The sequence below is a fragment of the Schistocerca americana genome, chromosome 3 (genome assembly GCF_021461395.2).
Source record: "Schistocerca americana isolate TAMUIC-IGC-003095 chromosome 3, iqSchAmer2.1, whole genome shotgun sequence".
Taxonomy (NCBI): domain Eukaryota; kingdom Metazoa; phylum Arthropoda; class Insecta; order Orthoptera; family Acrididae; genus Schistocerca; species Schistocerca americana.
The window spans coordinates 688,812,521-688,829,955 of NC_060121.1; the positions used below are offsets into that span (position 1 = coordinate 688,812,521).

The 17,435-nt window shown below is 41.6% G+C and overlaps 1 protein-coding gene across 1 annotated transcript in view; it reads right to left on the reverse strand.

Annotated features, from left to right (window-relative positions):
* Positions 1 to 17,435, reverse strand: part of LOC124605359 (spondin-1-like) — a 182,373-nt gene that overhangs the window by 64,937 nt on the left and 100,001 nt on the right. Inside the window, exons 7-8 of the mRNA XM_047136985.1 lie at positions 6,570 to 6,697; positions 6,281 to 6,482 (exon numbers count right to left, since the gene is read on the reverse strand). Coding sequence (XP_046992941.1) covers positions 6,281 to 6,482; positions 6,570 to 6,697 — 330 coding nt within the window. The remainder of the gene's footprint in view (positions 1 to 6,280; positions 6,483 to 6,569; positions 6,698 to 17,435) is intronic.

The window sequence follows — 17,435 nt, forward strand, 5'->3', positions numbered from 1 at the left end:
TTGTAGGCAAGATAGGCACGAAATCCACGCCTTCCACAGTAGTACAAGTTTATATGACAACTACCTTCGCAGATGACGAAGAGGTTGAAATATGTATGATGAGATAAAATAAATTATACAGATAGTGAAAGGTGATGAAAATTTAATAGTGATGGGGGATTGGAATTCGATAGTAGGAAAAAGAAGAGAAAAAAAAGTAGTAAGTGAATATGGAATGGGGGTAAGGAATGAAAGAGGAAGCCGCCTGGTACAATTTCGCACAGAACAGAATTTAATCATAGCTAACACTTGCTTTAAGAATCATGAAAGAAGGTTGTATACGTGGAAGAGGCCTGGAGACACTGAAAGGTTTCAGATAGATTACATAATGGTAAGACAGAGGCCCAGAAAGCGGGTTTTAAATTGTAAGACATTTCCAGGAGAAGATGTGGACAGCAATCTGTTCGTTATGAAGTGTAGATTAAAACGGACGAAAGTGCAAAAAGATGGAAATTTAAGGAGAAGGGACCTGAACAAACTGAAAGAACCAGAAGTTGTAGAGAGTATCAGAGAGAGCATCAGGGAACGATTGACAAAAACGGGTGAAAGAAATACAATAGAAGAAGAACGGGTAGCTTCGAGAGATGAAATAGTGATGGCAGCAGAGGATCAAGTAGCTAAAAAGACGAGGACTAGTAAAAGTCCTTGGGTAACAAAAGAGAAACTGAATTTAATTGATGGAAGGAGAAAATATAAAAATGCAGTAAATGAAGCAGGCAGAAAGGAACACAAACGTTTCAAAAACGAGGTCGACAGGAAGTGCAAAATGGATAAGGAGGGACGGCTAGAGGACAAATGTAAGGATGTAGAGGCATGTATCACTAGGGGTAAGATAGATACTGCCTAGGGGAAAATTAAAAACACAGTTGGAGAAAAGAGAACCACTTCTATGAATATCCAGAGCTCAGTTGAAAAACCAATTCTAAGAAACGAAGGGAAGGCAGAGAGGCGGAAGGAACACATAGAGGGTCCATACATGGGCGATGTGCTTGAGGGCAATGTTTTTGAAATGGAAGAGGACGTAGATGAATATGAGATGGGAGATACGATACTGCGTGAAGAATTTGATAGAGCACTGAAAGACTTGAGTGGAAACAAGGCCCTGGCAGCAGACAACATGCAATTAGATTTACTGATAACCTTGGGAGAGCCAGACCTGACAAAATTCTACCGTCTGGTGAGCGAGATGTATGAGACAGGTGAAATACCCTCACACTTCAAGAAGAGTATACTAAATCCAATCTCAAAGAAATCAATTGTTGACAGGTGTGAGAATTACCGAACTATCAGTTGAATAAGTCACGGCTACAAAAGGATAACACGAATTCTTTACAGACGAATGGAAAAACTGGTAGAAGCCGACCTCGGGGAATATTAGTTTGGATTCCGTAGGGGAACACGCGAGGCAATACTGACCCTATGACTTATCTTAGAAGATATATTAAGGAAAGGCAAACCTACGTTTCTAGCATTTGTAGACTTACAGTAAGCTTCTGACAATGTTGACTGTAATGCTCTCTTTCAAATTCTGAAGGTGGCAGGGGCCAAATACAGGGAGCGAAACGCTCTTTACAATTTGTACAGAAACCACATGGCAGTTATAAGAGTCGAGGGGCATGAAAGGGAAGCAGTGGTTGAGAAGGGAGTTAGACAAAGTTGTAGCCTATCTTCGATGTTATTCAGCCTGTATATCGAGCAAGCAGTAAAGGAAACAAAAGAAAAATTTGAAGCAGGAATTCAAGTCCAGGGAGAAGAAATAAAAACTTTGAGGTTTGACGACGACATTGTAATTCTGTCAGAGACAGCAAAGAACCTGGAAGAGCATTTGAACGGATTGGATTGTGTCTTCAAAGGAGGATATAAGATGAACACCAACAAAAACAAAACGAAGATAATGGAATGTAGTCTAATTAGCTGGCTCTGATGGCTCTGAGCACTATGGGACTTAACATCTATGGTCATCAGTCCCCTAGAACTTAGAACTACTTAAACCTAACTAACCTAAGGACAGCACACAACACCCAGTCTGTAGTCTAATTAAATCAGGTATTGCTGAGGGAATTAGATTAGGAAATGAGACACTTAAAGTAGTAGATGAGTTTTGCTATTGCAAAATAACTGATGATGGTCGTAGTAGAGAGGATATAAACTGCAGAATTGGAATGACAGGGGCAGTATTTCTGAAGACGAGAAATTGGTTAAAATCGAGTACTAGATTTAAGTGTCAAGAAGTCTTTTCTGTATGTATTGTAAGCACGTATGGAAGTGAAACACGCCGGCCGCGGTGGTCTCGCGGTTCTAGGCGCGCAGTCCGGAACTGTGCGACTGCTACGGTCGCAGGTTCGAATCCTGCCTCGGGCATGGATGTGTGTGATGTCCTTAGGTTAGTTAGGTTTAAGTAGTTCTAATTTCTAGGGGACTGCTGACCACAGCTGTTAAGTCCCATAGTGCTCAGAGCCATTTGAACCATTTTTGAAGTGAAACATGGACGAGAAATAGTTTAGACAAGAAGAGAATAGAAGCTTTCGAAATGTGGTGCTATAGAAGAATGCTGAAGATTATATGGGTAGATCGTGTAACTAAGGAGGCGGCACTGAATAGGTTTGGGGAGAAGAGGAATTTGTCGCACAACTTGACTACAAAAAGGGACTAGTTGGTAGGACACATTCTGAGGCATCAAGAGATCATCAATTTAGTATTGGAGGGAAGCGTGGAGGGTAAAAATCGTAGAGGGAGACCAAGATATGAATACACTAAACAGATTCAGAAGGACGTAGGTTGCAGAAGTTACTCAGAGGTGAAGAGGCTTGCACAGGATAGAGTAGCATGGAGAGCTGCATCAAACCAGTCTCTAGACTGAAGACTGTGGTGTCACCGCCAGACACCACACTTGCTAGGTGGTAGCTTTAAATCGGCCGCGGTCCATTAGTACATGTCGGACCCGCGTGTCGCCACTGTGTGATCGCAGACCGAGCGCCACCAGAAGGCAGGTCTCGAGGTACGGACTAGCACTCGCCCCGGTTGTACGGACGACTTTGCTAGCGACTACACTGACGAAGCCTCGCTCCTTTGCCGAGCATATAGTTAGAATAGCCTTCAGCTAAGTCAATGGCTACGACCTATGAAGGCGCCATTAGTAACATTGCATGTATCTAAAGAGTCTCACATGTATCGCCACAATCTCCAGATGTACCACAAGGATGGATTAAAGTTAAGTACTTACAGAAGCTACGTACTTTTCTTTATAGCAATCATTACGTATCCTGTTTCAGACCTCACGCACCCTCTTTGGCTTAGCGCGTGCCTGTCGGCTTCCTCTCACTGTGTCTAGGCTGTCTTGTCTAGACACAACAAAGACCACAACAACAACTAGTGTCTTATGTATCTATAATAGTAACAATTTCGTGTGGTTCAGCGGCCTGGTTCATGTCTTTCATTTGGATACCACTTCGATACATGGTATATCTCTAACCTACTCCAGTAATTCAACCGTTGATAGGGACCTATGGTTTAATGTTGAAATCGAACCATGTGTAGTTCCTGGCTAGTTCTTGTCTTTTCCTGAAAATTTTTGTACGTTCTCTTTTTTGTCGATAATTGAAATAGTTCTCCACAGTTTCTTTGTAATTACCTTACTTGTACTCACGTTTATCTGTAATTTCCCTTCTTTCCCATTTGCGATTGCCCTTTCTGCCTTGTTGTTCAGCTGAACTGCCTATTGTGGCATTGATTATCGTAGTATTTGGTTCATAAGAATTAGAATCTACACTCGATTGGATCTATAACAGTCTCCTCTACCCTTCACAGCTGAGAATACAACGCACAAAAATATGTGGTGACAGTGCATTATAAATAGTGAAAGTTATCGAATTTAGTTTTTTTCACACGAGGGACGTTAAAAAAGTATTGCAACACATTTTTTCTTGGTCAGTTTCGCTTGAAAAATTGGATTGTTGGTTAAGTGACCCATGGAATATTCCCGGCTCAGCCCCAATAGTTTTGTGAAGTTCCAGTAGGTGCCAGCGCTGTAAAAAGCTTTCAAAATGTCGGCTGTAACGGAGGTGCGTTCCAAGCAGAGAGCTGCCATTGAGTTTCTTTTTGCGGAAAACCAGAGCATCGCAAATATTCATAGGCAATGTACAGAAACACGGTTAGCCGTTGGGCGAGGCGTTTCTCGTCATCGCAACAAGGTCGCATAAACCTGTCCTATTTCCCGCGTGCCAACCGATGCCTCAGAATGTGTCCTACCAACCGGTCCCTTCTTCTGGTCAAATTCCTCTACTCCCCAAACCTATTCAGTGCCTCCTCATTAGCTACGTGATATACCCATCTAATCTTCAGAATTCTTCTGTAGCACCACATTTCGAAAGATTCTATTCTCTTCTTGTCTAAACTATTTATCGTCCATATTTCACTTCCATACATGTCTACAATCCGTGCAGCAACAGCTGGGACTCTTGCAGTGCTGAACATGTTAACACCTCATCCAAAGTGATCTATGGATCACAATGAAATACTGCGCTGCACAACTAGACATCTCTGTTGGTAGCACTGACACACTGCACCACCAATTGAGGCACTCAAAGTTGTGTGCCCATTCGGTTCCTAACTGCCTAAAGAAAGCCATAAAATGCAATGAATGACCATCTGTAGGGAATTTTTTGCGCGCTATGAGGCTGATTCTGACAATGTTTTACTCGAACATCGTCACAGGCTATGAAATGGTTTCTTCGCTCTGAACCGGAAACAAAACGGCAATCCATGGAATTGCGCCGCACCACCTCTCCTCTGAAGATACTGTTCAAAGCCGCACCCTCAGCCAGTGAAGTCGTGGTGACAGTCTCGTGGGGCTTTGAAGGAGTTATTCTGTTCGATGCCCTCCCTCATGGTGCAACGATCGATTCGGAAGTGTATTGTGCTACCCTCATGAAACCGAAGAAATGACTTCAGCAATTTCATCATGAGGAAAATGTAGACAAACTTCTCCTCCGTGACAAGGCAAGGGCTCAACAAGTCTATGCCCCTGAGAGGAGCTCTCAAAACTTAACTGGATTGTTCCTCATGCACCCTACAGCCAGGACAGCTTTCGGACTTCTATCTGTATGGCCTAATGAAGGATGAACATTGCCTGTTTCTCGATTTCAACTTGTAGAAAACGGTGGAGAGCAAATTGAATATGTCTTGCGCCAGTCTCACGACAATTAGACACTGAAGTCATTTTTTGCTTTTTATGCGGTTTTTGGTCTCGGGACACTTAAAAACCAATGTTTCCCATCCGATTTAATACGATTTTGCCATGGTAGATGGGATTACCTGACTAACAGTGCCACAAATGTTGACTGCCGAATATGTGCAGCCATGCACATTGAACAGTACGGATGGTGTAAGGTGGAATTCAAACTATAGCCGTCATATTGCAATTCACCTGTGATTTGCAGCCGAACCTATTTACGTTAAGATGCTTACAGCGCCAGCTATCGATTGTGTAGAGGCGTATTTCTGGCAGTAAAACAGGATTTCGTCCATTGACTGGATTGGCTGAAGAACACAGAAAGTAGTAGCTTTTTGTGCAGCTTCATTTAGGCCAAGAAGAGTTTGGGGCGTAATATATTTTCTATATCTTCGTCAGTATAATGTTGTTATCGACTAATTTCTGAATACTGCATCTGCTGGTTACCTTGTTTCTGTATGTACTTTCTCTATATTCTTTGTAGTGTGAGCATTGGAAAAGCCTTACGTGACTCTGTGGTGAAGCTTCTGGTAATAGCAATCCTCATGAGAGACGAACGATATGTATCTAATCAGGATACGACCATCAGGAAACATTGGTTGTATTTGTGATAGGCAGATTCTAGATCGGTTCCATCAATCACCACCAAGTTTTCAGGGTTGTATCAACCAAGCTTTCGAGTTTCTCTACATCCTTAGATACAGAAGTACTTGAAAGTTCAATTAATAGAGTCCTGCTAAGAAATCATAGAAATTCATGTTGGATTCCCACTTTAGATACAATTTCGGAAACGAGTCTTTCGAGCCAAACTTAGTTTTCGAACAGTTTCTAGTTTGGAACAGATAAAAAATTGTACGTATTTATTACAATGTTATTCTAGTTTGCGTATGAACAGAACAAATCAAACTGCATGCAGACAAAAACCGTAACAGACTGTGCTAACCACAACGCATGAGAAATGCCAACTGTGTGTGATTCGAGAAGATAGTATAAAAGTAATGAATTGCTTGCCATCAATTTGATATCCCTCCATACTTCTTGATTCTTGAGGTGAACAATGTCTCCTGTATAATCGCTGCCTTGTGAGGTAAAGACGGGCCAGAGGCTTCATCGGAGTTCCAGATTCGTCATAAAACGGTGCCTCCTCGTCGTTAGGGAAGCTGGACGTGATGCGTCGGATCACGTCTTGCGGAACGGTTGGCATGTTGGGCGACTGCAGGAAATAATGAGGAGACATTGCGAAAAAAATCTAAAAAAAAAAAACAAAAGCATAAAGCTCTGAAAACAGAAATTTACTCACTGTATATGTGACTCCACTATCTGTTCCTATGTCCCACGGATACAAATTTAACTCCAAGTTCTCTACCCAGCTACAGTTTCTGCAGAGCTCCAATCCAGCTATACCAACAATCCAATCAGGTGATGGATCTGAAAAAAAGGAAAATAATAAATACCTACAATAGTTAAACTTCCGCAGCGCACAGGATATTTATTAATACAGATAGTGATACCATAGTTATGACCCATAAATAAAAACAGGGAATATATTGTACAAAAAGTTCATAATTTGTAGCAAGAAGAAAGGACGGAATACAAGCTCAGACTGAAGGAAAAATGGTAAAAGTCATTGGTTGTATCCTTTTTAGTGGATCCATCCTGGTCTTTGCATTAATCGTTATAAGGAAACCATCAAAAACTAAAGCTGGTGTCCCGATGTAAACACAACGCGAGTTGAGTGTTAACCGATGCTCGACATCGGTGGGTAGTCAACGGGAAACGTGTTTTAGACACAGAAGGGAGATATGGCGCAAAATTGCATTATACATGTACATCTACGTCCTTCAAACGACGCTGTACATTAACATATCAATTAAGTGAAAATAGTCTCTAAACAGTTTCAGGGCATTTTTTAACACTTTGCCATGTACCAGGTGTGACATCGCGGATAGGTCATATCAGGGCCAAACCACACGTGAGCCGGGTATGTGCGCCACGTGCAGGCCGAGGCACGGCCTGTCTCGGGTTTGCTCGAGCCTTCTCACAAGGGATACACTTCGATTTTGATCGTCTTTGAGTACGTTTTAGTGTAGAGCGAAATAAGAAACCCAATTTTTTTACACTTGCCCATACGGCCTTTAAGGGGGTGAAACACCCGTTAAAAGAATTTCAGTTAAATATTTCTGAATGAATTGCGCTGTAACGATGATACACATGAAAAAAAAAAAACAAATAAAAACTATGGTTTTTAATGTACCCTACAATGGTGCAGCCAGATTTGCAGAAAAAGTAATTTTTTTCGAAATACCCTCTCCCCCATTGTTTCATTTTTCATTTCGACTTTTGACTAATAGTAAAACGTATAGCATCACTTATACCAAATTAAATCATATATAGTGCTAGGATGACCTGTACCCATTACTTGAGGACGAAGGTTACCTGATTCCCGAAGGCGTTGCTCCAAGTGACTTCTTATCGGGATGGCGTCTCTGAGGGCATCGTGCAGCGTACACGCATTTGTCAGAAATAAGGCAGTAACTCTCTGGATAGTGTACATTCGGTATTGTTCTGACCAGAACAATTCTGCGCCTTTCTCATTATTTACAGGTTTACAATAATGTTACGACAATAATATATAAACATTTTCAAGTATAACATAATTAAGTCTGAAAAGGTTGCAAGTTGAAAATAATAAAAATAATAAAATAGTACACCAAATGTAAAAAGATGCACACAAATACAACACAAGATATTTTATATTCCATAAAATTATAAGAATGTATAAATAAAGACCAATATATGCAGCGTACAACTTAGAATGTAATTATTATTAAAAAACCAAATATGACAGTAGGCTCTGCAGCGGACACATATTGGGCACACGTACAGCGACATAGAGTGTTTCTTCCTTATTTATGACAAATGCGGCTTTGGAATACCAATTCATCATTTTACGATTAAAAGTGGTGTTAACGTTTTGCTGTTAGTCAAATGTCGAAATGGAAAATAAAATAGTGTGGTGAGAGGATCTGGAAGAAAATGAGTTTTTCGAGAAATCTGGGTGCACTGTTGTAGCGTATATGAGAAACCACAAAACTTCTACTTCAAGTTTTTTTTATTTCTGTTAACCGTTTCGAGGGTATTCATTCAGTAATATTAAACTGAATTTTTTTTTTCAAGTGGACCTGTACGTGTCTCTTATTTTGCTCTTTGCTACAACACATTCAAAGCCAAACAAAATCGAAGTGCATCCCTAGGGTAGGTTTACTTGTCCAAAGTAGGCAGTAGAGTACGATATTTCATTTAGTATTACGGTGTGGCATGTTTCGGTCAGCACGAGATTCTTCAGTTCGAAAGAATCGTGGGGTCAGAGCTGTGTACCAATCGCTATTTGTTCGTGGTGTAAAGGAAGTTCAAATGTCCAGTGGCTGTTTGGACAAGAAGCCTTCAAAACTAAATGGGAATGACAGAAGAGAAGGATTTGAATTCTCAATACTTTTTATGCAGTCGCACGATCGACGGGTACCGCAAATTTGCTGTGAAACGACACTACAACACCGTGAGGAAGGAATCTGAGTATTTAATTGGCGATGAAAGAGCAGTACATCAAGAAGTACTTTGCGCTAAATTTGCAGGCGTGGAGCACGTGTTGTAATTTGTGGTGCGAATAGTAATTTTTCTGATTGCGCACGCGTTACTACATAGTAAGTTGCAACATTTTTCGATGGAGCTGAATAGGGAGTATAGAGACTATACAAAACAAAGAAAAAATGCCTTACTTGGAGGTCGGCATGCGACTCCTCATCCAGATTCACGACAAAAGTTTCTCTAGCAAAATCAGATTGGGTGCACTTGTAAGTAGGCTGTTTATGTTTTCTCTATGTAAGTAGGCTGTTTATGTTTTCTCTATGTAAGTAGGCTGTTTATGTTTTCTCTATGTAAGTAGGCTGTTTATGTTTTCTTATTGGCAACGTTACGTAGCACTCAATATGAAAATCACTGGCTGTGCTGTGTGCAGTCTGTGGCTGCTTTGCATTGTTGTAATACTCGCCATTGTAGTGTTAGGCAGCTGGCTGTGAACAGCGCGTAGCGTTGCGCAGTTGGAGGTGAGCCGCCAGCAGTGGTGGATGTGGGGAGAGAGAAGGCGGAGTTTTGAAATTTGTCATGAACTGCTATATTTATATATGATGATATCAAGGTAAATACATTGTTTGTTCTCTATTAATATCTTTCATTTGCTAACTATCCCTATCAGTAGTTAGTGCCTTCAGTAGTTTGAATCTTTTATTTAGCTGGCAGTAGTGGCGCTCGCTGTATTGCAGTAGCTTGAGCAGCGAAGATTTTTGTGAGGTAAGTGATTTGTGAAACGTATAGGTTAATGTTAGTCAGGGCCATTCTTTCGTAGGGATTTTTTTGAAAGTCAGATTGCGTTGCGCTAAAAAAATATTGTGTGTCAGGTAAAGGACAGTCGTGTATTATTGTTCAAAGGGGACGTTTCATATTCACACTTTTAAAACATGTGTAAAAAAGAGGAGCTGGCAATACTGTCACATAGTGCAGCGCATCGAAATCTAGAGAGGAACGTGTATCACCCCACACTACCGTACCAGCAATCGTAGCTCACAGAGTAGACTGCAACCCCACATCCGCCATGGGACTATGATTCGAATTATCGCCAGGATACTTTTTATTTTGTGGACATTCCTAGTTCTCTCTGTTTATAAATAGGACATCATTTCGTCATATGACAATAGCCTATCACATGACAGTGGGATCCGTGAAACTGCATGCATCTGTATATTAAGCGCAGGGCGGCTTCCCCATAGAGTTCAAAAATGATGAATACGTCGATATGCTTTCGGTGCTGGGTGCATCTGAGAACAAAGTTGCTGCTGCTACTTGTGTGTATGCTGCACGATGCCCTCAGAGACGCCATCCCGATAAGAATGATTTTCGTCACTTGGAGCAACGCCTTCGGGAATCGGGTAACCTTCGTCCTCAAGTAATGGGTACAGGTCACCCTAGGACTAGACGTACTCCACAAACAGAGGACGCGATTCTTGAAACCGTTCACCAATCACATCGGCGAAGTACACGTGATATTGGTAGGGAGTTCCGGATACCGCAAAGACTGGTTGTTGAGATGTAATTAAACGTTAACACCAGCGTCCAGAAGACTGCATTCGAAGTTTTGTGAAGCGTTTTTGCACCAAATGGAAGACATCGAACATTTTATAAATAATTTGATATGGACTGACGATCTAGATTCACTCGCGAAGGTATTTTAAACATCCATAACAGCCACTACTGGTCGGAACACAACTCATGTGTCACGCATTAAGATGGCCTTCCGGCACGCTTTGCCATAAACTTATGGACTGGAATCGTAAGAAGAGTGCTCAAAAATGGCTCTGAGCACTTTGGGACTAAACATCTGTGGTCGTCAGTCCCCTAGAACTTAGAACTACTTAAACCTAACTAACCTAAGGACATCACACACATCCATGCCCGAGGCAGGATTCGAACCTGCGACCGTAGCAGTCGCGCGGTTCCGGACTGAGAGCCTAGAAGAAGAGTGCTTTTGGGTCCTTACCTACTGCTGGGCAAGCTGAATGCACCCCTGTACCATACGTTTCTTTGCAATATTTCGTCTGACTCATAAGAAAACGTTCCACTTGATATTCGGTGACAGCTATGGTTTCAGCGTGATGATGCATCGTCACTCTTTGGAATGAATGTGCGTAATTGCTTATATGAAGCACTTACAGGGAAATGGATTGGTCGTGGAGATTCAATGGCCTGGCCTCCACGTTCCCTGGACTTTAATCCACTAGATTTTTATTTGTGGAGGTACTTAAAGGAGTAAATTTATAGTACTCCACCCATGGATGTACACGACATAATACAGTAGCTTGCTCTCGTGCCGCTTCGGCAATGATAGATGCAGGTGTGCTGCATAGGGTCCAACAAAGCATGATCCAGAAGGAGACGTAGTGTCTAAAAATGCAGGGTGATCGCTTGGAACATCTTCCCTGAAGTGAACATTGCTCGTATGTGTATCTACAGGCCGTGTGAAGATAAGCCTGGACGTCAAATGTACAGAACAGAATTACTGTGCGTAGTATAATGCGCAATATACTATAGCCTCCCTATCGTGCTTTTTGTATCTCCTGGATGCAGACGATGTTACTGTAACCACTGTTGGCTTTATTTGTGTCATGGATGATACAAAGTGGTCGTTTATGGCTGCAAGAAGTTCGTTTTATATCTTAATGTTTAAAAAAAGGTAACAGTAACAGAAAGAATGCACAAGATACCGCATTATGGAGGTGTAAACTGGAAACAATTTGATGCTTTAATAGAAAAAAAAAGTTCGTCGCGAATGCGTCTAGAACATCGGCGAGTCTGTATAATCGTTTACCATGGGTTTACCACGTCTCACAATTTTTTTAAAGTCTCATTTTGTTCGTTGCATTTATTTGGGACGGACGTCCCATGACACTCGTTCAATTTCATCGTTGATCTATTCCCTCAGTTTTTTTTATTACGGAGGGCAGCTGACACTCTGACCAAACAAGATGAACTACGGTGCCGGGTCTCAGTGAGGTCATGGGACAGCTTCGGCACAGTACAGAGTACATGCTACCCTTTCTTCGCCATGCTGAACGCATTTAAAGAGCTACTAGAGCCTCGTTTTTAAATAAAATTTCTGTTAAACGTGATGGCAGTGGCCGGGTATCCCCACCTGGTGAAATTCGGCCGCTGAGTTGGAAATCTTTGCAGTTAACGCCACAATGGGTTACTTGTAAGATGACGAGAACAACCCGCTGTCCCCAAGAGGAGGAAAACACCGACCCACCTGGAAATCGAACTTAGGCCAGCTGCATGGAAGTCTGATGCGCTGAGAAGGCAGCTAAATGGGCGGGCGCTATTGTTGAAGTTATGAAGGAAAAGGAAAGCAGGACCGAAAATTAGAAAACTCAGAATGGATTGCACACTGTGTATTTTAAGTGGACTGGGGAAGTGGAGTGCATACTGCCCACAGCGCAAGGTGCGAAACAACTTATTTCAGATTTGAAGAGGATGCAATAAAAAAGAAAATCACATTACCTAAGGGACCAATTCTGATAAAAAACACTTTTTTTTCCTAAGCTCACTGACGTGAAAGAAAACGTGAGTTCTGAATAATTTATTGCGATATTGAAAGAATTATAAGGAAAGTTTTCTAAACCTTCTCAGGTCACTGCCAATCTTACGTTTGTTTCGAACTGTTTTCGAGACCATTTGCCATTTCAGTTGAACGTGCCCCTATGTATGTGCAAATGGAAAAGATAGATCTGTGATGTAGTTCCCATGTGAAAGGCAATTTCTTTCGTGTTAAAACTGTCCAGGATTCAGGATTCTACGTTGTTTTCATCAGGAAGAGCTTGCACGTCTCTGTAATGAAGTTGCAAACAGCATAAAAATATTTCGATCGACAACTGTCTGTAAAAGATTCTTTCTTAAATTAAGGCCTATGTTTAGTACTAGTGGACTTCTCTTGGCCAGAAACGTCCTTTTTGACTGTGCTAGTCTGCTTTTGATGTCCTCCTTGCTCCGTCCGTCATTGGTTATTTTGCTGCCTTATCGTCGATATCATAACCTTAGAATTTTAGTTCCGCTTTTGAAGCTTTCTTTTATTTCCATCATTGCTTCTTCAATATATAGATTGAACAGCAGGAGCGAAAGACTACATCCCTGTCTTACATCCTTTTTAATACGAACACTTCGTTCTTGGTCTTCCACCCTTGTTATTACTTCTTGGCTCTAGTACATGTTATATATTTCACGTCTTTCCATATGGCTTACACCCATTTTCCCCAGAACTTCGAACATCTTGCTCCATTTGACTGTATCCAGCAATTTCTCCAGGTCGACAGATCCTATGAACGTGTCTTGATTTTTCTTTAGTCTTGCTTCCATTATCAACCGCAACGTCAGAATTGCCTCTCTCGTGCCGTTACCTTTTCTGAAGCCGAACTGATCGTCATCTACCACATCATCAATTTTCTTTTCCATTCTTTTGCATATTATTCCTGTCAGCAACTTGGATGCATGAGCTGTTAAGCTGACTGTACAATAACTCTCGCTCTTGTCAGCTCTTGCAGTTTTCGGAACTGTGTGGATGGCATTTTTCCGAAAGTCAGTTGGTATGTCGCCAGACTCATACATTCTACACATCAATGTGAACAGTCTTTTTGTTGCTACTTCCCCCCAATGATTTTAGAAATTCCGATGGAATGTTATCTATCCCTTCTGCTTTATTTGATATTAACTCTTCCAAGGCTCTTTTACAAAAATGGCTCTGAGCACTATGGGACTTAACTTCTGAGGTCATCAGTCCCCTAGAACTTAGAACTACTTAAACATAACTAACCTAAGGACATCACACACATCCATGCCCGAGGCAGGATTCGAACCTGCGACCGCAGCGGTCGCGCGGTTCCAGACTGTAGCGCCTAAAACCACTTGGCCACACAGGCCGGCAGGCTCTTTTAAATTTTGATAATAATACTGGATCTCTCTCCTACATCGACTCCTGTTTCTTCTTCTATCATATCAGGCGAGTCTTCCCCCTCATAGAGGCCTTCAGTGTACTCTTCCCACCTATCCGCTCTCTTCTCTGCATTTAACATTGGAACTTCCATTGCACACTTAATGTTACTACCCTCGTTTGTAATTTCACCGGAGATTATTTCGACTTTACTGCATGCTGAGTCAGTCATCCCAACAATCATTTCCTTTTTGATTTCTTCACATTCCTCGTGCAACCATTTCACCTTAGCTTCTCTGCACTTCCTAAGCGACTCGTATTTCTATATTCCTGAATATTCCGGAACATTTTTGTACTCCCTTCATTCATCGATCAACTGAAGTATCTTCTGTTACCGATGGTTTCTTCGCAGTCACTTTCTTCGTACCTATGTTTTTCTTTCCAACTTCTGTACTTTCTCTTTAAGAGATATCCATTCCTCTTCAACTGAACTGCCTACTGAGATATTCCTTATCGCAATAGCTATTACCATAGAGAACTTCTAGCGTGTCTTTTCATTCCCTAGTAATTCCGTTTCCCAGGTCTTTGCGCAATGATATAAGTAGATTGTAGATATTTGTAGGGTGACTATTGCTAGTTCTGATTTATTTTAGTTCCCCCCTGTAAAGTTACTAATGGACAGAAGCTAGTTTGCTTTCCTTTTCTTTTTGAAAAGTTTGTCACCGTCAGAAACAACATGTCATTTTATTTTGGAGCTCTCTGTTGTAGTCATTCTAGGTCGAAGTAAGATTATTATATTCTAATAGCGCATGGATGTAATTTTGTATACGTTCTATTGTATATTACTGTTGTTCATTGTGCGGTAATATTATTATATTTCCGTCGGGTTGGCGCATTGTTTTGATGTACTGTATCATTAGATTCGTGAAATTATTGTTCTTGAAATAGAAATGAGAGGAAAAGTTTAATGTTCATATGCGCTCTGGTGTTCTAAAATATTGTTTAGTAAAGGAAATATTAATTACGAGATCTATCTTGCATAATCCCCAGATAAACTCCACTACACACAAATCCTGTGCCACAATGTAAGGAAGAAATTTTTGAGAATGGACCTTAGAAGCACGGCACTGTACGTAACTGAATCATAGACTGTGGGAAAGCCGAATATGAAGAGATCTGAAGCGTTCGGGAAGTGTTGCTAAAGAAAGATTCTTGAAAATTTTGCAGACAGGTAAGTATCGAAATGAAGAGGTTCTCCGCAGAATCGGTGAACTCACTCTAGTCGCCACTTGGCCATTGCATCCATGGTCTTTTCTATGCAGTTAGTGACAAAAATGCTGCTTTGACTACCGAGAGAATTTTATTCAGCTTTATTTATCTGTTTTAACATAATGATAGTTTCTGGTCGTGACATCTACATCTACATTTATACTCCGCAAGCCACCCAACGGTGTGTGGCGGAGGGCACTTTACGTGCCACTGTCATTACCTCCCTTTCCTGTTCCAGTCGCGTATGGTTCGCGGGAAGGACGACTGTCTGAAAGCCTCCGTGCGCGCTCTAATCTCTCTAATTTTACATTCGTGATCTCCTCAGGAGGTATAAGTAGGGGGAAGCAATATATTCGATACCTCATCCAGAAACGCACCCTCTCGAAACCTGGCGAGCAAGCTACACCGCGATGCAGAGCGCCTCTCTTGCAGAGTCTGCCATTTGAGTTTGTTAAACATCTCCGTAACGCTATCACGGTTACCAAATAACCCTGTGACGAAACGCGCCGCTCTTCTTTGGATCTTCTCTATCTCCTCCGTCAACCCGATCTGGTACGGATCCCACACTGATGAGCAATACTCAAGTATAGGTCGAACGAGTGTTTTGTAAGCAACCTCCTTTGTTGATGGACTACATTTTCTAAGGACTCTCCCAATGAATCTCAACCTGGTACCAGTCTTACCAACAATCAATTTTATATGATCGTTCCACTTCAAATCGTTCCGCACGCATACTCCCAGATATTTTACAGAAGTAACTGCTATCAGTGTTTGTTCCGCTATCATATAATCATACAATAAAGGATCCTTCTTTATGTATTCGCAATACATTACATTTGTCTATGTTAAGGGTCAGTTGCCACTCCCTGCACCAAGTGCCTATCCGCTGCAGATCTTCCTGCATTTCGCTACAATTTTCTAATGCTGCAACTTCTCTGTATACTACAGCATCATCCGCGAAAAGCCGCATGGAACTTCCGACACTATCTACTAGATCATTTATATATATTGTGAAAAGCAATGGTCCCATAACACTTCCCTGTGGCACGCCAGAAGTTACTTTAACGTCTGTAGACGTCTCTCCATTGATAACAACATGCTGTGTTCTGTTTGCTAAAAACTCTTCAATCCAGCCACACAGCTGGTCTGATATTCCGTAGGCTCTTACTTTGTTTATCAGGCGACAGTGTGGAACTGTATCGAACGCCTTCCGGAAGTCAAGAAAAATAGCATCTACCTGGGGGCCTGTATCTAATATTTTCTGGGTCTCATGAACAAATAAAGCGAGTTGGGTCTCACACGATCGCTGTTTCCGGAATCCATGTTGATTCCTACATAGTAGATTCTGGGTTTCCAAAAACGACATGATACTCGAGCAAAAAACATGTTCTAAAATTCTACAACAGATCGACGTCAGAGATATAGGTCTATAGTTTTGCGCATCTGCTCGACGACCCTTCTTGAAGACTGGGACTATCTGTGGTCTTTTCCAATCAGTTGGAACCCTCTAGAGACTTGCGGTACAAGGCTGTTAGAAGGGGGGCAAGTTCTTTCGCGTACTCTGTGTAGAATCGAATTGGTATCCCGTCAGGTCCAGTGGACTTTCCTCTATTGAGTGATTCCAGTTGCTTTTCTATTCCTTGGAAACTTATTTCGATGTCAGCCATTGTTTCGTTTGTGCGAGGATTTAGAGAAGGAACTGCAGTGCGGTCTTCCTCTGGGAAACAGCTTTGGAAAAAGGTGTTTAGTATTTCAGCTTTACGTGTGTCATCCTCTGTTTCAATGCCATCATCATCCCGGAGTGTCTGGATATGCTGTTTCGAGCCACTTACTGATTTAACGTAAGACCAGAACTTCCTAGGATTTTCTGTCAAGTCGGTACATAGAATTTTACTTTCGAATTCACTGAACGCTTCACGCATAGCCCTCCTTACGCTAACTTTGACATCGTTTAGCTTCTGTTTGTCTGAGAGGTTTTGGCTGCGTTTAAACTTAGAGTGAAGCTCTCTTTGCTTTCGCAGTAGTTTCCTAACTTTGTTGCTGTACCACGGTGGGTTTTTCCCGTCCCTCACAGTTTTACTCGGCACGTACCTGTCTGAAATGCATTTTACGATTGCCTTGAACTTTTTCCATAAACACTCAACATTGTCAGTGTCGGAACAGAAATTTTCGTTTTGATCTGTTAGGTAGTCTGAAATCTGCCTTCTATTACTCTTGCTAAACAGATAAACCTTCAAAATGGTTCAAATGGCTCTGAGCACTATGGGACTCAACTGCTGAGGTCATTAGTCCCCTAGAACTTAGAACTAGTTAAACCTAACTAACCTAAGGACATCACAAACATCCATGCCCGAGGCAGGATTCGAA